Below are 22,942 nucleotides of genomic sequence, written 5' to 3'. Positions count from 1 at the left end.
CCAACTTTTGGTTTTGATTTCATCAATTGACATTTATTTTAGGATGGCGGCATTTGTTTACACTTGAATGTAGCCATGATTAATATGTATACTTGAAAATTTCTGTTAAAATTTTGTACTAAAATGGCATTATAATTATAAATTTCCGATGATATTGTTTTAATTAAGCTTATATTTTAAGTTAAATTACTATCAACGAATTCCAAACAATGCAGAGTATGTTCGTAATGGAAGGGCATGTGCTAAAAAAGGGGAGACTAAATCTAAGTTAACTACATGATTTTCTATGACGACATAGACATGAGCAAATGCTTATTTCCATCCTAAATATATGGTTGTTGAATAGATTAGATATAAGTTGTCAATGTCAAAATTGACAATATTTTCTACACTTATATTTACGTTTATATTTCGAATATGAGTACGATTGATGCTGTTTTAAAATCTGTTGGGGAGAAAAATGACATTAACATAGATAAAGTAACGGTAGTTGGAGCTGGAGAAGTTGGTATGGCTACTGCTATGAGTATATTGTGTCAGGTATTGGAAATATTTTAAATCATGTTTAGTCATAATAAAAAGGCAAGGTCGTGGATTATAATACCAATATCTATATCTCGTCTCTCCAGATTTTATCGTTCTCAATTTTTACTTACCACCGGATTAAAGGATTGTACGATTCTTCGAATGTTGTGTTGTCTAAATAGGATATTCATATTTAATTTCTATGAATGAAAAATAACATTAAAATTAACATTTTAGGGTATTGCTAGTGAAGTAGCCTTGGTGGATATGGTAGAAGATAGGTTAATGGGACAGCTGAAAGATATCCAACAAGGTATAATGTTTCTTAACGCTAAAGTTTCGGCGAGTGTAGATTATGCAGTTACCGCTGGGTCGAAAGTTTGCGTTATCACTGCTGGTAAATAAATTAACATCGTAATCTTCAAAGGAATGAGAAATGTTACAAATATACGAGGCCGGTTTGGTAAGTCAGTGACTTTTTGGCTGGATCTTCTAGGTGACCCGAATGTCACTTTGAACGTTTAAACATCACTTGCCCAATAAATGACCACAACGGACCTCAGTAAACCACTTTCTAACCATTGAATTTGATGGCACAGGGTCTCCACGCCGCTTCTTGGCTTTGGTGATTTTGTTTTTGATATTTGCGTTAAAAATAATACTCTAAATGGCTGTCAAATACATACTAAATAACGCAGCTTGTTCAAAATGCCACAGTACTCTATTAATATATACCAATTGGGGGCCGTAGTGATTTTAATGATACTGCGCTGGAAACTCAAACAGTCACTGACTTTTCCAGTTGCCCTTGCATTACTTGTGATCCTGTTTTTGACTGAGATAATATTTTAATATATAGGTGTGAGACAAAAAGATAAAGAGACGAGGCTTGAACTAGTCCAGCGTAACACTGATGTTCTTAAAGTCATTGTTCCCAATATTGTCAAATATTGTCCGGATTGCGTTATAATAATCATCACCAATCCGTGCGATATACTGGCCTGGGTGACTTGGAAGCTTAGCGGTTTCCCAGCCGGCAGAATCATAGGTAGCGGCACCACTTTGGATTCCGCCAGATTCAGATTCCTTATATCCGAGAAATTGGGTGTCAATCCTGGTTCAGTGCATGCTAATATAATAGCAGAACACGGCGAATCGTGCGGTAATGTTATATATTGAGCTTTCCATGCATAATAGGTCAATTGAAAAGTTCACGGTCTGACAATAGATGGCGCTACTAGAATTAAATCCATATGTTTTTTAGTTAGCCCTAACCCTTAAAAGATGCGCTTATAAATTTGACGGTTGTCGGATCATTAGTTTGTGAATTATACCATTTTGAGTGAAGCAACTTTTGTTATTGCGAAAAAAAAAATGAATTAAAAAGAGTTTCGCGTGTTGATAAAATATTGGTTTTTGAAGGGAAAAAATAAAGTTGAAGCAAACACTTGGCTTGATACCGAGTTTCCGGATACTATCCCAGGAAAATCAACCATCAAGGATTGATATGCTAAGTTTAGACGTGGTGAAAGGAACACCGAAGACGGTGAACGCAGTGGGCTCCCAAAACAGGTTGTTGCCGACGAAAACAAAAAAAATCACAAAATAATTTTGAATGACCGTAAATTGAAATTGAATGAAGTAGTAGACCCTCTAAAGATATCAACTGAACGTGTTCATCATATCATTATGTTGATGATTCGGAGTAGTGTTTGAAGATGACCGAGCGTAATAAACCCGAGTTTTCGGCAATCGATGGCGAAAACGATGGCTCCATCATTTTACTTCAAAGTTCAATCGACAGTCATCCAAGTGGACTGCACACGATGAACCCGCTCCAAAGCGTGGGAAAACGCAACAGTCGGCTGGCAAGGTTATGGCGTCTGTATTTTGGGGTGCGTATGGAATAATTTTCATTGACTACCCTGAAAAAGGAAGCACCATCAACATAGCGTTATTGGATTGTTTGAAGGACGAAATCTCCGAAAATGGCCACAATTGAAGAAAAAGAAAGTGCTGCTTCACCAAGACAATGTATCGTGTCACAAGCCAGTAAAAATGATGGTAAAAATCCATGAATTGCTTCCTCATCCACCGTATTCTCCAGATCTGGCCCCCAGCGATTTTTTCCTATTCTCAGATCTCAAAAGAATGCTGGCTGGGAAGAAATTTTCATCGAATGAAGAAGTGATCGACGAAACTGAGGCCTACTTTGAAGCAAAGGACAAATCGTACTACAAAAGTCTTATCGAAAAGTTGGAGGGTCGCTATAATATGTATATCACCCTTGAAGGGAATTATGTTGAATAAAAAATCATTTGCCAAAAAATGTGTTTTACTATGGTAGGCTGGGGACTTTTCAATTGACCTGTTAATCGAAGGCAGTATCGCATATGAATTGAATCACTGAAAAATGGGTTAGGGAAAAACTAAATTCGTTTAAAGCAAATATATTCAAATAATTTTAAATCATGTCGTTGTGATCGGTATAACATACACTTATTTTAGTAAACTAATATATTTAGTTTTGGCATACTTTTGAACTATTAAATTATACACGAATCTATTATAAGAAAAATTAACAAAAACAGCGGTTTTATCGTCACACGAGGATCTAATATCAGCCACAAGAAACCTCCAACTTTATCTTAACAAAGTCGAATTGTGGTTGAAAACATGGCGAGTCAAAGCAATTTAGACAAAATCTACTATGTGACATTCACCCTCTGTAGAAAAACTTGCGCCCATCAGGGAATGGTATATGATGGTATTTGAAGAGTTAGAGATTGCCATTCGCTATTCCAGCTCTAGAAGGAGGTATATTTCTTAGTTTAGACTCGTTATGAAGGTGTTCATAAGGTTCATATAAGGTTCAAGAAGGTGAGAAATGGTGTGAGGATGGGAAGGCTATTGTTCCATCAAATTCCTTAACAAGGCAACAGAGCAACATTTGGATTGTTTTAGAAATTACAAAAGAATTTTATGAGTTGTTTAATTTCTGTAATCTACAAGAGGTCTTAGGAGTCTAAGGTGGTATGCACCAGTTTTTTGGTAGCTTTTTAAATGCAATAGGTATGTTGTTCGCGAATTACTACCAAATTGGTAATCAATAACCTCTTGGTAACTGTTCCTAGTTAGTGGATCATGTTTTGAAATAATTGGGTGCAAAATTTCATGACAAAGACATACTTCACGATCTTTTTTTATATATAGTCCGTCCAATAAAACAGCCAATGAATGTCATAAATGACATCGAAGATATTGTTAATTTGTCAGTAAAATGTAAAATTCATTTTAAACTTGGAACGAATTTTTACTTCTCATTTTAACCTAACCAAAAAGAGATAATATTTAAAAAATACTCTCTGATGCATCGGAATATGCAACAGAATCAGTCTATAAAATATAATGTTAAGAGTGTTTATAAACCGACAAACGTTATAAATCAAAAGTTAAATTTGACGCGGCAACATGATATGCTGACGTCATAAATTTTAATTATTATATAATATATTATAGATTAGTTTTTAATTTAATATAACATGTTAACAAATAAATATAGTTGTTAAATACATTTTAAGTAAATATAAATTAGCTAAGAAACACAACGTTCTGTTTATATTTGTCATTGGTTCAATTTATATGCGACTGCGACTCTATATATCCATTATATGTATACAGTTCCATTATGGTCAACTATCAACGTTGGAGGAGCAAGGCTGAGAGATCGAAATCCCAAAATCGCTACAGAGAACGATCCAGAAAACTGGCTAGATCTTTTTCAGAACGTCATCAAGAGCGGGTACACAGTTCGAACCCTGAAAGGCTTCACTAATTGGGCAATCGGGTTGAGCGTGGCTGGTTTGGTGAAGAGTATCCTAAAGAACGACAATAAGGTTTATCCTGTGTCTACACTTGCAAAGGTAATTCGTAGTTTTAGTCTCTTGAAGTATTGGATTAAACAAAATAACTTCCAGTTAGACGTGTTACGCAAATATAACTTTGGAGAAAAAGTAATTTTGATTCAGTCGTAGTAATATAATACTTGTATCTGAACCAATTATGCTATGTGGTGCTTGCATGTATTTTGACGAGCGATATCTATTGGTGAAAATATATATAGCAATAGCTTAAATTATCTGTTGAATTGGATGGTTTTGCTATCTCTCCACATAAAATAACAGTTTTTCATTCAGTATCATTGAGTCACTTGGTGTATACAGACGTTTATCATAGAGTATTCAAAATGCAGTTCATTCGACATTCGCTACTGAGACAAACATTTTTAGAAACATACGGTATTGCTGCTTGGAAATGTGCTTTTATCTTCAACGATCCAAAAGTAGATATATTGATGTTAAGAACAAAGAATGACCTGGAGGATCAAAAACGTTCTAAGGCAATTGGCAAACCGACTGAAACTCTCAAAGGATTTTCAGACAGAATAATAGTTAATGAATCACTATTTCCTCGATATTTACATGATACAGCCAAACAGGGATAAAGAGCTGCCATACGAATTATCTAAATATGCCATTCAGAACATGAATATTATGTTTCAAATAAAGTGATAAAACGCGATATTCCTCTAGATCTTATAACGAGTGTAATTCAACGTGTTTGTATGAAGTACCTTAAGAGAGTGTCAGTGCATCTCAATGCACTCGCTAATCAGCTAGATATACGAAGTAATAGTGAAGTGCTTATACTAAAATGTTTAACACCATATGACCTGATTATTGGACATATATAGATATCAGAATAAGATAATTAGTCTTAATTAAGATAGTATTTTATAGAGGAGATCACTTAATGAAATAATTTTCTACATGCCATGTATATATATAATATAAACATAAAAGAAATACTTATTACCTATTGGGCAGATTGTGGAACTACTAAGAGTAAACAAAATTTTTTCAAAAAAGACGAGCAATAACAAGTAATAGACAGATTTTTGCTAAACCAATATCGTTTTTTCGACACCCTTGTCATAAAGTTAATATTTTGATTAACATTTATTGATCTAAATACATAGAAGTACAAAATACATGACGTTTGTTGATAAAGCGATTTTTATAATAATGATTGAATAAGTTATGATAGTGTTTGCTATTGGGATTAATTGGAATATCCAGTATAATAATAAGTTATGTAAAATTCTTGTTAAAACTGCATGATTAACTAAATTTAAATATTTTCCATTGACTAATTCAACCGCTATTACAGTAAGCATTTTTCATGTTATCTTGGTTTGTTATAGGGTATGTGCGGCATTGATCAAGAGGTATTTCTGTCATTACCTTGTTGTTTGGGGCGCAATGGTGTGACTCAAGTCATTGAAGTTAAGCTAGCTGACGAAGAGCGACGGTTGTTAAAAACATCCGCAGACAAATTAAAGGAAGTGATCGATGGTGTTTCATTAACCTGAAATATGTCTAGTTAATATAATGTGATATTATTTAATATTGTGTTTGTTTATATGTTGTGTAAGTTCTATTTATAGATTATCTATTTTTTTATTAGGACGCTGAATTTGGAGAATTTACAAAAGATGGTGTAACTTATATAATGCAATTAAAACACTAATATATTTCATTGTGATTAAACTTTCATGTATTTTCTATTTCTGTTTCTAACGTGGTTATATTTCGGTTATCCCGCCAGAGTAATAAATTTGAATGTGAAACGGCGACCATAAACATAGTTGTGCAACATTACTGAAACTAATAATTTATTTTAAATAATTCTTGGAATCTTATAATCATCATTAGAATATATCATTATTGCGAAATGTGAATTATACTTTGAATTCAGGTACTAAAAGGCAACGTATATTAGCTACCAGCACGGTAGATATCAATAAACGCTGTCTATCAAGAAATGTCATTTCTACGAAAGACTTTGAGACTGAACAACTTCAGATTTGTTCTACAGACAAAAAAACCGTACAGAAATTTCCGCAGCTTTTCCATAGAAGGTTGTTTTAAAATGAGTACCAAAGATACTTTGATGCACGTTGTTGCCGACCATTGTGACGCCGCCATCGATAAGGTCACCGTTGTTGGTACGGGAGATGTAGGAATGGCGTGTGCTTTCAGTATTCTGGCCCAGGTAAGTTTTCTCGCGATGTTTCCCGATAGCGTCAAGTCAATATTATCATTTGCAGGGTATATCTAGTGATGTAGCTTTGATTGATATGAACGAGAACAAACTTACAGGTGAAAAGTTGGATCTTCAGCACGGGTGCTTGTTTTTGAGCGCCAGGATCAGCGCAGGTGCCGATTATGCTGTAACCGCCAACTCAAAAGTCTGCATTATAACTGCAGGTAAAACATTTACTATAATACAACATGGAACGCAGTATCTGAAATGATTTTGTCCAGGTGTACGCCAAAAAGAAGGAGAGAGTCGGTTGGACCTGGTTCAAAGGAATGCCGATGTGCTGAAAAATATCGTTCCGAATTTGGTGAAGTATTCTCCGGACACCATACTGATTGTCGTGACCAATCCCTGTGATATTATGGCTTGGGTCACCTGGAAAATCAGCGGCTTGCCCAAGAACAAAGTGATGGCGTCCGGAACAACGTTGGATTCGTCCAGATTTCGATTTTTCATTAGCGAGAAGCTTGGCGTTTCGCCGGATAGTGTTCATGCCTGGATCATTGGTGAACATGGAGACTCAAGTGGTATAATTTTTTTCTATAAGGACTGTGAATTAATTTTAATGGATTTTTTTGGAAAACATGAAGTTACGTGAGTAACATTTGTTGACGGAATATTTTCTAATAAAATGGAAATGGAATAAAATGGACAGGATCAGAAGTAGTGTACTTAGCTGTTGGTATAATCTGATAATATTTCTTTCCAATATATGACAAAGAATCAAATAATTCCAATATTATAATTACATTTTTTATTAATTACATCTTACATTAGATATGCTTGTACAATCTTAATTTACAAATTAATTTATCACTTCTGTTCTATTGTATTTGTATTAATACACAAGCAAGGTGAGTACGGGATTAATACATTACTAGGTATTTCCCAAATTAAAATAAAACTAAACTACTTAAGCTACAGTTAAGTACACTTGTCTAGTGTAAGTACGTGTGGTTTGGTTCGCTTCAATCTTCTGATTTCCTGCGTGTTTCTTCACTTCGTATATCCATTTGGTTTCGAAGTCATCGTACAGCTTTTCGTTGGTTACGTAGCGATAAGCATTGGTAATTAATAGTAAAACTTTATTTTTGGCGCATTTTAGATTATTAGTTGGTTTGTTGTTTTAGTGCAACCCCATATTTGCACATCACAGTTACAAATTGGCTTTATGTTTGACTGATAAACCAATCTCTTTCGATTTTGGTCAAGTTGAGAGTATCTTCCGACTAACCAGTACAGTTGCTTGACATTGAGTCTAATCTTTTCTGCTTTTGTCTAACATGATGTTTCCAATTTAACCTACCATCGAGATGTATTCCGAGGTATTTAGTTGATTCTGATATATTTGGAGCTATTAAGCTGTATTTTCCTGTTTTTACTCCATTTGTAGATCATGTTGGCCGCTACTTGTACTTTTTGTACAGTCTTGGACAGAGATACATCTTTTGATAACTATGTCGTCGGCAAATCGTCCAATTACTGTTTCTTTTGTTGTTGAAATATCAGCAATACAGAGCAGATAAGAATGAAGAATGATGAAGCATTTTTTTGCTGATATATCATCTTGATATTGTATAATAATCGTTTGTTTCTCAATACTTAACTCGAGGATATTCACTGTGCTCGATCTCATTAGTCCAAGGACCCCTAATGCTCAAATCTGTTTTTAAGAAACTACGTTACTACAGATAAGGATAATTGACTATTATAAAAGGACTTATTACATGTTGCTTGAGCAACAGTAAGTAAACAGATTGTTTCGAAGGTTCTAGCTGCTACCACATGATATACAGTTTGATGCTCTTACCTACAGATATTCTATTGTTATTCTATATTTGATATTCTAATAGGTTGTGTTTAAACCAAGCAAAACCTTTGAAACTCACTAGTAGCTTAGAAAACAGCTTCCAACAGTTCCATAAATAACACGAGATGGATTTCATTTGGTTATAACTTTTAATTCATGATTTTTAAAGTTTTTCGTTTAACAAAATGTTGTTGGTACTAGAATGCTGAAGTCAGCAACCTTAAAACAATATTCACACAAAAAATATATCATCAATCACTATCAATCCCTTAAAATTAATTCACAATGAGTTATTATATATTTAATCATGAAATGATGAATTTATTATTAAAAACGGTGGTTATTATAAGTTGCCGTGTGGTCCGGGGTGAATGTTGCTGGAGTACGCTTGAAAGATATTAACCCTAAGATCGGCAGCGACAGTGATCCAGAAAATTGGAAAAATATCCATAAACAGGTCATCCAGAGCGCTTACGAGGTCATTAAACTGAAGGGATTTACCAACTGGGCCATCGGATTAAGCACTGCCTCTATTGTGAAGAGCATTCTAAGAAACTCGAATAAAGTGATGCCCGTATCAACTTGTATCAAGGTGTGTTGCTAGAATGAGTTTCTTGTCGAGCAAGAATGTACTTTCGGTTTTAATTAAAAATAAATTTTAGGGAGTCTGTGGTATTGAAAATGAAGTGTTTCTCTCGCTACCTTGTACCGTTGGTCGAAATGGAGTTACCGATATAGTGGAGTTGACGTTGTCGGAAGAAGAACGGTGTTACCTGAAGTTCTCGGCCGCCAGAATGATGGAGATAGCAGCCGGCGTGAAACTGTAAACAAGAAAGACTTTGGAACTCAATACCAGGCAGTATTTATTTATTTTTATATCATTAAATTTAGAGTATTAGTTGTGATAAATATATTTTTCTAAATATGGCGAAGGCGCTGGTTTTACTGATCACTTGCCTTTGCAATGCTTCTCCACTTTCAATTTCGCAAAGAGCCTTGAAATGGTCTTTACGTTTTATTTAGATATTACATTTGCAAAATGTACAACCTCCAAATTAATTTATAACAGTGAAATGTGTATTAAAAAAGATGTAATATTAAGAAAAATTCTAAGTAAATATTAAAAAGTTATATTGCGCCATATTGTGTTGGAATACTGCCGATAAATACGAATATTTATTTTAAATTAATAATATTTTAAATAGAAATAAACAAATTGTACTGGTTCGTGTAATTACAACAAATAGTTTTATTTTATAGAATCAACAATAAATTAATTGTAGTTATATAATAATTTTAATTACATTGCATATCTGGTTCCAATTCTCACTTTTATTTGTTTATTAATTTGTATGATCACTATTCGTTTTTTTAGTTTTTAATACATTTTAAGTATCATTAGAAGTTAATTATTAGTTATTAGTTCCGTATAAGAAAATATATTAGAATCAGATATATTCAATTGAAATGTCCCCGGCCTGACGCATAGATGGCGCCACTAGATTAAATCCATATGCTTTTAGTTAGCCCTAATCCTCAAAAGATGCGTGTATAAATTTGACAGCTGTCGGATCATTAGTTTGTGAATTATAGCATTTTGAGTGAAGCAACTTTTGTTATTGTGAAAAAAAAAATGGATAAAAAGGAATTTCGCGTGTTAATAAAATATTGCTTTTTGAAGGGAAAAATACCGTTGAAGCAAAAACTTGGCTTGATGTCGAATTTCCGGAGACTGCCCCCAGGAAAATCAACCATCAAGGATTGGTATGCTAAGTTTAGAAGTGGTGAAATGGGCACCGAAGACGGTGACGAAGAAGTGGACGCCCAAAAGAGGTTGCTACCGACGAAAACATTTAAAAAAATCACAAAATGATTTTGAATTGAAAGTAAATTGAAACTAAATGAAGTAGTAGACACTAAATAAACTGAACGTGTACATCGGAGCAGTGTTTGAAGATGATGAAGCATAATAAACCCGAGTTTTTGCGTCGATATGTGACAATGGATGAAACATGGCTCCATCATTTCACTCCGAAGTCCCATTGAGAGTCATTCGAGTGGACTGCACACGATGAATCTGCTCCAAAGCCTGGGAAAACGCAATAATCTGCCCCAGCGACTATTTCTTGTTCTCAGATCTCAAAATAATGCTCGCTGAGAAGAAAAGTGCTGATCAGAGATCTGACATGTACTAATAATATGTTTCAGTTAATAATAATATTTTTAGTTATCTTATTTGTTTGAAATTATTTTAAGCTATTTTATTAGCGTCTTTTTCTACTTTTTTGTGAAAAAACCGCCGTATTTTTACCATATCGGTTTGTAAAATTCTTGAATCGTATTTTTGTATCCCTCAGGTGCTGTTGAAGTAGATGTTCGGCATTTTATAATGGCCCATGTCATAAAACATACCACAAATTTACTAATTATGTTAAAATGTTCACTATTCGAATTCTCAGCCATACTTGAAATAATGATGTATCAGTCATTCTGAGACGTTTCATAATCGTTCTTTCATATTTCGAGTTTAACTAGGAACTACTAGATGATGACATACATTTTTTGGGCCTCTATTATTCTGTTCCATAAAAGATCCAAATAGGTAATTTTTGTTTTTGTTTTGAATGGGTTCAAAGTTCTTGGTCCAATATGTAACCAGTGGTGAATTCCTCGCTGAATGCTTTTGGTGAATTATTAAGAGTTTTATTCGAGTATGATTTAGTTACGAACGTGGCAGCACTGTTTTCTAACATTCTTCAAATATCTTCAAAATACTTTAAAATTATTTTCAAATGCGGTTGTACCTATTAATTCTAAGGCATACACCAGAGATGCCGAAAAAATATCGATATATCGATACAGTCTGAATAAAATATCGATATTTTTTGATATTTATTAAAATAAATTAAGTATAATTTTTAATAAATCTTTAAAATTGGTACTTAATTTTAAAAGTTCATCAAAAATATCACTACGCTTTGAAATATTTAGAAAAAATATTTATTTTTAGGCTAACATTTCACTATTTTTATTTTTTTTTCGATATATCGATATTTTTTAAAAAATTTCGAAAACGATATATCGATATTTTTGCAGTGGCCAACATCCCTAGTATATACCATTAAAATCAGCAATATCAGACTCTATGCAGTGATCCTTTCATTTTTTCCATCCATTTGTACTATAATTTCGCCTTCGGTATTTCCCATAATCTATTAATTAAATCCATTCCTATATGATTATTTTAATCTTGTTCGTAGCAAATATCTTGTGAATAGTTGTTAATTTCAAAGGCCTCGCTTATTTTTTCCCTAGAACACTTAATAAGGAAGGATATATTTTTTCGTATTATGATTAGACTAACGAGCATTTTAATACGCCCAATGCATTTTAAAGCTTATCGATGTGTTTTTTTACGATTGCCTTGGATGAAACAAAGACGAATCGTTTTGGGAGAAAAAAATTATATGAGTGGACGATATTATCGCGAAAATTGGCGTTTTTAACGAGCAATAAAACCTCATTATTACACCGGTACGTGGTTAAATAAACATCGCCTTCATTTAAATAGGATTCGGTATCAAATTTGTCGATATTTGCATCTAGAAAAGGTCGCTCTTTATCTTCCATGTTTAATGTGTGGAAAAAAATTCGCCCTTGACATATTAACCGACTTGGTCGTACTAAACCGGACAGAAGTCTCGGCATATTTCATTTCGGGTCGTGCGGTACTGTGGTACCAGACCAGGAAAATATTATTAGGTCATTTATTACAACTTAATGATACAGGGTATAATTGAGTATTGATGAGGACATTTTTTGAAACAGCTATGCCATCGATTTTGGAGAATATTGTTTGTTAATTGGACTATTCAATTTAAATTTTTTACATTTTTTTAATAGAGTAAATGGGTCCTTGAAGATTTGAATACATTGAACTTAAATGAAAATAGTTACTTTTTTCTGTGACATGAGGCTATTTTTAAGAGGGTTGCTATTTATATTCTGAACCTAATAATAAAAATACAGTAATTTATTAACGAAAATCAATACGCTTTTGCGCTCAATGTTCCTAAAACTTTTTCCACTTGGTTGAGGTATTTCCAAAACATAGTTTTTGAATGTATCGACGACTATTCAGGCGCCGAAAACGTTAACCACGCAAGTTTCTTAAATTGCTGAAATGAAGCAGAGTTATTTGGTGTCAAATTAGAGTTGTATTGAGGAGAGATCATCAATTCGGCCTTTTGGGCGCTCAAATAGGCCGTTGCTTCCGATGATGTGTGACAGATGAAGAATTATCCTTCATTGCCGTTTCTCTTTTTACATTTCCCTAGACACATCTGGTAAGCAAATGGTCTACCATTTAGAATTAACGATTTTACGTTATTAACTGACTTTCTTGTGAACACAAAAATTAAGCAGGTTGGCGCAGTAGTCAAAGCGACAGGACGGTCCTCCTATTGTTGCAATAGTCGCGGGTTCGAATCTTGCTGGGGCATGGATGTGCTTTATGTTTGTGATTGTTATTGTAAATACTGCAGAAGTGGAAAATCCGACAAGGAATAACCATTTTAGTCGCTCCAGTAACCAGGCTGGGCAAGACTGGATCTTGTTTTTCAGTTGGACACTGGGTAGTCCAAAAGGTTAGAAAAAGCAAGTCCAAGGTAAGTAAAAGTTTCTCTAAACACTTTATTCCACTGAGATTTATCTTACTAAATTAAAATAATTAAATATGGTTTAAGATTAAAAACGACTTTTTTATACTTTTTTATATTTATATTGAGAAAATAATATTTAAGAATTAGTAAGGCATTCAATGTTTCGTCTCTAAGTTGGCTTCTCAGTACCTAGCACGCGATTGAAAGGGCTCACTAAGACTCGATAGAAGTTGGTAGATTTTGACAATGACAAACGAGAATTAAAAATACCTATGCTCTAAACGGGACTCGAACCAGTGACTGCTTCTCAGTAACAATACGACTGTTCCGTCGCCTTGACCACTGTGCTACCAGCTGGATTAATAAATGGTTTGATAATTATTATGTTTGAAATTTTTATTACTTATTGCAAGAATATTTATATATCACGATGTTTATCAATTAATTCATGTTGTTTTTTTTTTAACTTTTAAATGAGAATTTATGTTGTTGGTTAAATGGTATATGGTTCTCGTTATAATATACGACGACAATTAAAGTAAGAAACTATGAATATATTTTAAATATATTACAAGTTACAAGTTAAATATCACCTTAAAACAAAATTCATCAACATATATCATGCGCATTGGACGTGTATAAAAATTACTGGTTGTTTCATATATTCTCAAATTAGTGTATATAAAAATGGTAAGCTGATTTCGATATTTAAAAAAAATATCGATATATCGGAGAAAACAATATCGATATTTTTTTGCAATATATATTGATATTTTTATTTAAGCATTTCTGTGTAGATTATCAAGTAATTTGTGATAACTACAAATGTTAATGTTAAATATGTCGAATTCAAATGATAGCTATTAATTTGTAGGAACCATAATGGTTTAGATCGGTTTGAGGATTCAGTTTAGAACTTGTACTCTTGAATTACATATATTATCACTCGTAAATTAATATCATTTAAGTTAGTAGTAACATGTGCTTCTAAAAGCAATCGGTGGGTGTCGTGTTTTTTTTTAAATAAAAGTAGTGAATTCAAGGGTTCATAATCCCGGTGTAAAATTGTAATTTTTAAAGGTTGCGTTTTTAATACATGCCTAATATTACGATGTGACGGTTTACAGTCAAGTATTAGTACGTTGTAGCATAACTTATTTAATATTTCTTTTGGAACGATGGAAACTTATTTGTGTACTTGATAAGCAATAGTTACAATGATGAAACAGGACATTATGCAATTTAGAGTTGCAAAAATTAGATTAATAAATCCTAAGGTTTAATCAGAAATGAGTTAGGCTGGTATATAATAATGTTAGTTAAGATATCTTTCAGTAGTTTTAAATATAAGTATAAATTACAAAAGAATGTATTTGGAAGAATATATAAATTCTAAAATTCTAATAAGTTGTACAAGCAAATACTAAAACCTACATAAATAAATGGAATTCAGTTATGTGGATGTTGTGCGAGAGGTAATATCGACATAATGCAAATACTTCAGAGTAATGTCTTGAGAAGTATTCTGGATGCGCCTAGATGCTATGGAGACTATTACTTACACTGAGTCTTTTGGATTCCAACTGACATTGAGTAAATTAAGACTTGCAATAATCCATGAGGGAAGACTACTTCCATGTTAATACCGAAGTGCTGTAACTCATTGATAATACTGAACTAGGATGCAAGTTCTAGAGAACCAAGTGAAGAGTACCCAATTCTAAAAACTCGAAAATTGTTACTAACGTCGGCAACGACTAGTAATAAATTATCAATAAATAAATTTAAAAAAAAGGTAATAAATTATATATTTTATTATCAATCAGTACTATTTACTATAAGGACGCGGTGCAGTATATTTATGTTAATAATAAATTGAAATAATTCATAGTATTTTGTTGTTCTTAGTATTTTTATATGCCTTCTTAATTGCTTGTTTGTTGGCTGTATAATTTTTGATGATAAATAGCGGTTAACCACATATTATTAAATGTATACTTGTCTGAGTCATTGCTTTCCAAATAAGAAACTATATGAGCAGTTAGAATATATATAATTTTTTAATGATGTGTGAAATATATGGAATGCCTTTAGATTGTTAATGTTGCCGGTTCACTGTATCTATATATTAATCGGCTTAGTGAAAATTTTGCCTCACTTTTTGAAGAAAATGAATGAAAATGAAAAAAAAATGAATTTCACTTAGACACGTGAAATTTGGCCCTGTTAAAGCTTATATTGAGGAAGACTTTTTAGACCTAATTAGGTGTAATATGCGCTATGAATATATATATATATATATATATATATATATATATATATATATATATATATATATATGTATATATATATATATATATATATATATATATATATATATATATATATATATATATATATATATATATATATATATATATATATATATATATATAGCAATAAAACAAAAAACGTCCGAATTAAGTAACCAGCAATAGCCGTCAGATCGTTGAAACTTTTTTTTGTCTGGAAACGGGAAGGGTAATCCTGTTACGGATACCTGGTCGGGAAGACCCGCAGGAATAAGCGAGTTGGACTGGTTATGTGGAGACTGCCTCTGGGCTACTCACAAAACCCCACCCTATCAGCTATAACTGATACTTCTTACTTTTAGTAAGGAGGGTGCCCGTAACCGGTAATGCCGTTACGTACAAGGGCCAGGCAAGGACGTGGCGTCGTTATCACACCATGCAGCTTGCGGTACATGAGTTAATCGCTCGCTGAAGAAGATCGAGGCAATTTGGGGTTAGAGCACGAGGGGGAAGTGTGAGCTGTGATAGAATAAGGCCACGAAGAGCCGAATGAGTTATTGACCTAAAATATCGGCCATCTCGGTAATACATCTATTGTCCGAGAGACGAAGAGTGGAGAAATATCTCGAGTAGAGCTCGGATATAAAACGTCTGGTTCTCTATGAATTTGATTGTTCCTCACGAACCAGGGGACGTTGATTATTCTCCTGAGAATTTTGTTTTGAAAGACTTGAAGGCGTCCTGCCTGGCTAGGTAAGACGTATTTTAGATAAACACTGGAGCCGTATAGAACGACTGATCCAACCAGCATCTTGTACAGGAGAGATTTTATAGAGAAGGGAAGCCTGCTGGCCCGGTTGATAAGCATGAACCGCAAATTAACAATACCTTGACCTTTATGAAGGGACCTTTGATTGTGGGAATTCCACCTAAGCTTGCGATCGAAGACAAGACCGAGATAGGTGGCTTCTTCTAACAATGGGATTTCGGCGTTCTCGATTTTAAGACGCGAAATGCTCGGTGCAAAATGCTTCTTGTGGAAGAGGATGACCTGGATTTCCGGTGGGTTGACCTGCAACCTCCAGAAATGTAACCACTGGACCGTCTTATCGAGTTGTTTTTGGAGTCTTCTTCGGATGTGCGATGCTACTCTTGAAGAATCAAAGTAAGCAATGTCGTCTGCATAAAAAGCTGCCTCAACTTGTGGTCTCCTAGGGATAACTGAAAGAAAAATATTAAATAGAGCGGGTGCCAGGGAGGAGGCTTGTGGAACTCCTGCGTCGATGGTTTTCCGACTAGGGAAAATATCTTTAATCTTCACCTGGAACGATTGTCCTGGCAGAAATGATTTGATAAGAGCTGTTAGGTTATCAGGTAGACCTAATCGGATGCATTTCGTCACTAAGCCTTCGTGCTAAACTTTGTTAAAGGCTTTGCTTAGGTCCAAGAAGACCGCTCCAAGTCTTTCGCGTCAATTAAAAGCACAATTGATTTTTTCGGCCAACCGATGGGCCTGATGAACGGCTGAGTGTTGGGCGCGGAGTCCGAATGCTCATTTGGAATTATATTGTTTGTCTTCGTAATTGATATTGCTAAAGTGTTTAATGATTAATGTAATAAGATATGTGACTATAAGATGTTTTATTTTTAGACCCTTGTATCAATTATTTTGATTATTTATTTTATAGATAGAATTTAATGATTGTAAATACATTTCTTTAATATACAAAACTAACAGGCCTTTATTTAGAGAAAACAGTTTAATATCCCTACATCTATCTATGCAAGCAGAAAGAGATACAGAAATAGCAGCAAAAAATGTAACAAAAACTATACAAGAGGCCGCATAGTCGCAACCCTTAATAGCGCGACATATCCAAAGTTTAATTATATCGCATCTACAAATAAACAAAAAGTTGCTGAAAAAGGAACACTGCAAAGAAGATAGAGAAAATTCGACAAGGCAACAAAAGAGCTGAAAGAACTAATAAATAACGAACAAAATCAAGGATATCAAAAGTATTCTCTAAACACTTAAAAAGAGTATTTAATCTGTACATAGTAACATAGTTTGATAATAACATAGTTAACTTATAAGATAATAATAACATAGTTGACTTTCTTAACACTCCGTTTCAAATAGATCTGCCACATGAGAAATTTACTGTTAAGGAAGTAAAACAAACAATTGTTAAAGAAATAAATGCTAAAAAGGTCATAGTTTTGACCTAATTACTGGAAAATCCTAAAAGAGCTCTCAGAAAAATGTATTAAATTAATAACATTCATATTTAATGCCATGCTAAGACGTAATTATTTTCCTAGGACTAGGAAAGTCGCTCAAATCATTGAGGGTCTGGAATAATATTCCGTATACAGCTGACCTACCGATCTCAAGGAACATTACTGTTGCAGCATATGCTGACGATACAGCGGTTTTATCATCACACGAGGATCCAATATCAGCCACAAGAAACCTCCAACTTCATCTTAACAAACTCGAATTGTGGGTGAAAAGGTAGGGTATCAAAGCAAATGAGACAAAACCTACACATGTAACATTCACCCTTTGTAGAAGAACATATCCTTCAGTAAAATTGAATAATCAGGAACTTCCACAATTAGACAATGTTAAATATCTGGGAATGCGTTTTAATAGACGTTTGACTTGGAAAAACATATTGTGACAAAACGCAAACAGCTTGGGATTAAACTAAACCAAATGAATTGGCGGATATGGTGTAAATCTACATTATCGTTATATAACAAGGTTTTGCTGTTTAAGTCAATACTTATACCCATTTGGATCTATAGTATTGAACTGTAGGGTACTACTAGCAAATCTAATATAGATATCCTGCAGAGGTTCTAGTATAAAGTGTTGCGATGAGTCACCGTCGATGCCCCATATTATGTGTCCAATAAACTAATTCAGTGCAATATCCCCTTAGAACTCATAACGAGTGCGATTCGAAGTGTTAGTGCGAAGTACTCTGAAAGACTATTAGTGGATTTCAATGCACTCGCCAAACAGTTAAATGTGCGCGATGACAGTGTAGTGCATAGGCTTAAACGCAAACTACCCTATGAATTGATTAATAGACACCTAGAGTGAGATTTAATAATCTCTAGAATAAGTTAGAATAGTTTTTAGAATAAGTTAGGGTTGACTTTAAAATAAGTTAGAATAGTATCTAGAATTTAGATTATAAGTTGTAGAGCAGGTCACTTACTTAAGTGTTACATGTCAGCATAGTTATATTATATAACGGAAATTATATAATAATATGTATTACCCACGGGCAGATTGTTGACGTTCTAAGAGATTAATAAAAAAAAATGTATTGAAAATAATGTGAAAATAAGTTTTAGTAATATATAATTTTTAAATTAGTCCTGTTAATCGATTATAAGAGAAACGTGATTAATTTAATACATTGTGGTCGAATTTTTGATCTATAATGTAAATACGATAATTTTATAATAATATTATGACAGAAAATGGTGGTGTTAGTCAGCTGTAACGATAACATCGAGGAACCGAGAGAATAAAGAGGGTATGTTGATAGTTTTAATCAACAAACCGTTCTAACAGGCCCGCGCACGTCATAATATTCGTCCCACCGACACGAACCGGACCGTTTCCTGCAAAAATCTTATCACACACCCAACGCCACAATTCTCGCAACAAAGAGCCAGCGGAACACAATGAGCGCCGCTCCCCACCGCGCCTCCCCCGTCGTCGCCAAACACACCTGTTCTAGTACCTGGTGATCGGCGATCGAGTCAGTGGTTGAACGGTGGCCGAGTGAGTACGCGTCGGTTTTAAATGTGTCCGCATACAAATCGGATCGGTTCAGTGATTGTGACCAGCGTATCGAGCTGCTAGTAGTAACTGGGCAGCGCGGAACAGGGTTGGCTCCGTCCTCCAAGGTACTATGACGGTGTCGTACGGAGGCCGAGTGCCCAATGGCAGTACCTTCGGCTGTTTTTGGAAGGTTTTAGGGATGTAAGTGTCGTTTGTAGTAAATTAATAAGACGTACGGGTAATTACACAAGGAATTCATTTAGATTTACGTGGAAACATCTAAATAATGCAACAAAATATACTCGACTTTAGAAATAACACAGCATATTTGTTGAATTTGAAGATATGATAAGGTTGGAATTAATACTAAAATGACAGAAAAGGATTCAATAAAATTCTATTTACAATTACTAAAAATATTTGATGATGAATAACATTTTGATTAACAAAAATATGTTAAATAACCATCGTTGACCCATTTATTAAATATTTTATTCAGAAGGTAAAAATATTCTAGCTAATATACTTTTCTATCAGAAAATATCAGAATATTCTGAAATATTCATTTCTTGGGAGAAGGGTTTATAAACAAAATAGGTATAAGATGTCAAAAGACTCGTTTTAGTTGAAATTAATATTCTTGGCATAGCAGAAGGGACTTGCCAATGATGAAAATCGAATTAGAATACGAAAAACTAATCATTAGTTATCTGTTATTAAAAAAAACCTTTCGGTTAGAGGAAAAAGGCTAAATAATGCAATAAAATATATGCTATAACATTGTTGAAATTATTACCAAAATAACAATAAGATTCAGTCGAGTTTAATAATATTACTGCTTGTAATAATAAATAAACTTTGATCATAGATAAATATACATGTTGAAACATATTAATACTCAATTTCTTAAGTATTTTATTCAGATTATGGTATAATAAAGTTAGTACTGTAACAAAAATGTCTTAATATTTTATCTAATACTTTTTTATTTAGAAATATCTATAATTAATAAAATTTTATATCATGTTTTTTGAAATATGGATAAGATTTTTCTAGTAAATAGAATTTTTTTGGTACAAAGTTCCTTCAGCATTAGAGAGGTTTAGAAGGAAGAAGTTAATGATACGATGACTGTGGAATCATTTCAGTTCTAATTAACATTCTTAACATATCAGAAGTGACCTGTCAAGGAAAAAAATTGTTGGAAAATAATGGATATTTATTATATTTGATTAGAATACGAACAATTAATTAGTAGTTATTTATTATAGCAAAGAAAAATGAAAGGGGACTTAATATAGTTATATTTTATGAGTTTTTGATTTTGGATGATAGTTTTTTCTAATAAAAGTTGATTATTCATAAGCATTTTTCGTTAGGTATATTAAAAGGACTATACTAATGGTTGAACATGCATTTTTATGGTGACTGTGGAATAAAGTACTATTGATAAGTTCTAATAAAAATCGTTGTTAATTTATTACAAATTAGAAATATATAAAGTGCTTCTCGTACTTACAGTTTATGATATTATTTGTAAAACATGGATAAGATTATTAATAAGTAAATCAAATTATTCTTTTCTCTCAAAATTTCTTAGATATGAAAAGAGTTTAGAATAAAGAAAGATTAATTATAAGATGACTGGAGATTCATTTTAGTTCTAATTAACATTCTTAACATAGCAGAAGGAAGCTGTCAATAAAGAACATTGATGAGCAATAACAGATATTTATTACATTTGATTAGAATACGAAATCATTATAATTAGTTTTTTGATTTTGGATGAGAATTTGTTTAACATAAAAGTTGATTATTTCATAGGCATTCTTGATTAAATATGCTAATGAAATAAATGTGAGAATGAAATAAAATAGTATTAGTTCTAATTAAAATCCTCGTTAATAAAATTACAATTAAGGAAGTTATAATAATACTCACAGTATATAATATGATGTAGATAATAATTCGTTAATTAAAAATTTTTGAGAAATATAATATTTTAGACAGAAACTAATGTTAATAAGGCGATAGCTGAGATAAGTTGTTCTACCATTTATTCTTATTATTAAAAGATATGCTATGATGCTAAATAATGTACAATTAAAACACGCTATTATACAATAATAAAACGAAAAATATTACTTAGATCAATACATTTTATATATGAATGTTATAAAATACTATTTACATATTTTATTTTCGCTATCATACTGTTACATTCACTTACATAAGTAAAAAGTAAAAAACATTTTCATATGCTATACGACTGTGAATGTCAGGGTCCTGACAAAAAATTATCCGCCATTTGTCACTGACCGAAGCGATTATACCACTACACTATACCTATATTGTATAAACTCAAAACTAGTTTGAAACACTACTGTTTTTTTTATGTTACCAAATAACTATTGGCTTCCTTTACATCATTTCCACTAATACTCATGTTGAAAAAATATACGGGGCCAATATGTAACTGAGTTTTTAACCGTTAGACATCCTGTGTTATTTTATTCGGCTGTAGAAAGTCTGAATATTCGAAATAAAAACGGTTCGTGGATTGCAAAAGCGAAATACGTTATTTTCCATTAAGTTTAATAAACGCCATTAAATAGTATTTTGCTTGTTTAATAAAATAGCGTAACTTTGTGTGGTAATAATAATCGATACTTATTTTGATGCGCCTTATGATGGTTATGGTTTAATTGCACACGATGTTCTTTATATTTTAATATATATATATTTTTAGTTTATGTCATGCATGTGAATATACTAATGGTGTCAAACTAGGCTAAGATGTAGAAATGGTGTTGGTGTCGTGTTAAAAAACTGAAGAAAAGGATATTATCTGATAGAATGTTTAATTTCATTTATGTGAAGCTTTTGTGAATTTATATGACAATTGTTTGTATTTATTTTTACGATAATACGCTTTGCCATGTCTTTCATCAAAAATATGTTTCTCTATCATACTAGTCCCCTGGTTTACCTCCATATGAGTAATATTGGGGAATTCATTATATCTTAACACATATAATTATTCATTAACATCTTCATTAATAACTTCACACAAAAACGTGGAATTACACTCGTTATAGGTTCTAGAGGAATATCGCGTTGTATCACTTCATTTGAAACATAGTACGGAGCATCGACAATGGCACGCAACACTATTTTGGAACCGTTGAATGATGGATATATTCGATTTGCTGGCGGTACCCCATAGTTGGATTCTATATGACCGAATAGGTCGATTCAAATAGGAGTCATATAACAATACTTTGTTAACTTATGATAACTTGGATTTGCGCCCGATGGGCCAATATATTTGATATAATTTAAGTCCTAGTTGTTTTCGTTTAGCGAGTACGTGTTTCTTCCAGGTTAGGCGTCGATCTGAATGCATTCTAAGATATTAAAAATGCTCTGCTTGGGGGAGTTGACAATGATCGATATTCCCTGGTGGTTTTTTTAAAACTTGATTGATTGTTATTCAAATGATGTGCTTTCTTTCTTCTGCATAAAGTTCGTATTACCTGCAAAATCTTTTCCATTTTTTAAATTTATCTTGAAACCAGGGTTTTAAAAGTTATAGTATTGCGACAAATCTTGAAATCTCGATTATTCTGTCTGTTTTAGGTAAGTAACCTCTGTAAAAGGTTACGTTCTGTTTTAATTTGAGATA

The 22,942-nt window shown here is 32.9% G+C and overlaps 4 protein-coding genes across 5 annotated transcripts in view; 3 read left to right on the top strand and 1 right to left on the bottom strand.

Annotated features, from left to right (window-relative positions):
• Positions 1-22,942, bottom strand: part of LOC143199141 (ATP-dependent DNA helicase Pif1-like) — a 346,278-nt gene that overhangs the window by 92,365 nt on the left and 230,971 nt on the right. The window lies entirely within an intron of this gene.
• Positions 388-5,991, top strand: LOC143199139 (L-lactate dehydrogenase B chain-like). The gene is made up of 5 exons (XM_076408921.1): positions 388-540; positions 763-922; positions 1,385-1,687; positions 4,207-4,448; positions 5,789-5,991. The coding sequence occupies exons 1-5, from the start codon at positions 418-420 to the stop codon at positions 5,954-5,956; spliced, it is 996 nt and encodes a 331-aa protein (XP_076265036.1). The 5' UTR covers positions 388-417; the 3' UTR covers positions 5,957-5,991.
• Positions 5,864-9,820, top strand: LOC143199136 (L-lactate dehydrogenase). The gene is made up of 6 exons (XM_076408916.1): positions 5,864-6,014; positions 6,343-6,639; positions 6,695-6,854; positions 6,912-7,214; positions 8,848-9,089; positions 9,160-9,820. The coding sequence occupies exons 2-6, from the start codon at positions 6,409-6,411 to the stop codon at positions 9,322-9,324; spliced, it is 1,101 nt and encodes a 366-aa protein (XP_076265031.1). The 5' UTR covers positions 5,864-6,014; positions 6,343-6,408; the 3' UTR covers positions 9,325-9,820.
• Best2 (bestrophin family protein) overlaps positions 19,226-22,942 on the top strand; it is a 104,956-nt gene continuing 101,239 nt past the window's right edge. Inside the window, exon 1 of one of the 2 annotated variants that reach the window (XM_076408915.1) lies at positions 19,226-19,458. Coding sequence is in view for 1 of the 2 variants with exons in the window: in XM_076408914.1 (XP_076265029.1) it covers positions 19,388-19,458 (71 nt within the window). In the remaining variant the exon portion in view is untranslated. The remainder of the gene's footprint in view (positions 19,459-22,942) is intronic. The other variant, XM_076408914.1, reaches the window with a different exon arrangement.

This window comes from Rhynchophorus ferrugineus, unplaced genomic scaffold, assembly GCF_030347505.1.
Source record: "Rhynchophorus ferrugineus isolate W39M unplaced genomic scaffold, kcgeb_rfMv2 rfM6, whole genome shotgun sequence".
Classification (NCBI taxonomy): domain Eukaryota; kingdom Metazoa; phylum Arthropoda; class Insecta; order Coleoptera; family Curculionidae; genus Rhynchophorus; species Rhynchophorus ferrugineus.
Note: the sequence above shows the minus strand (reverse complement) of the source record. Positions and strands in the feature narration are given on the sequence as shown.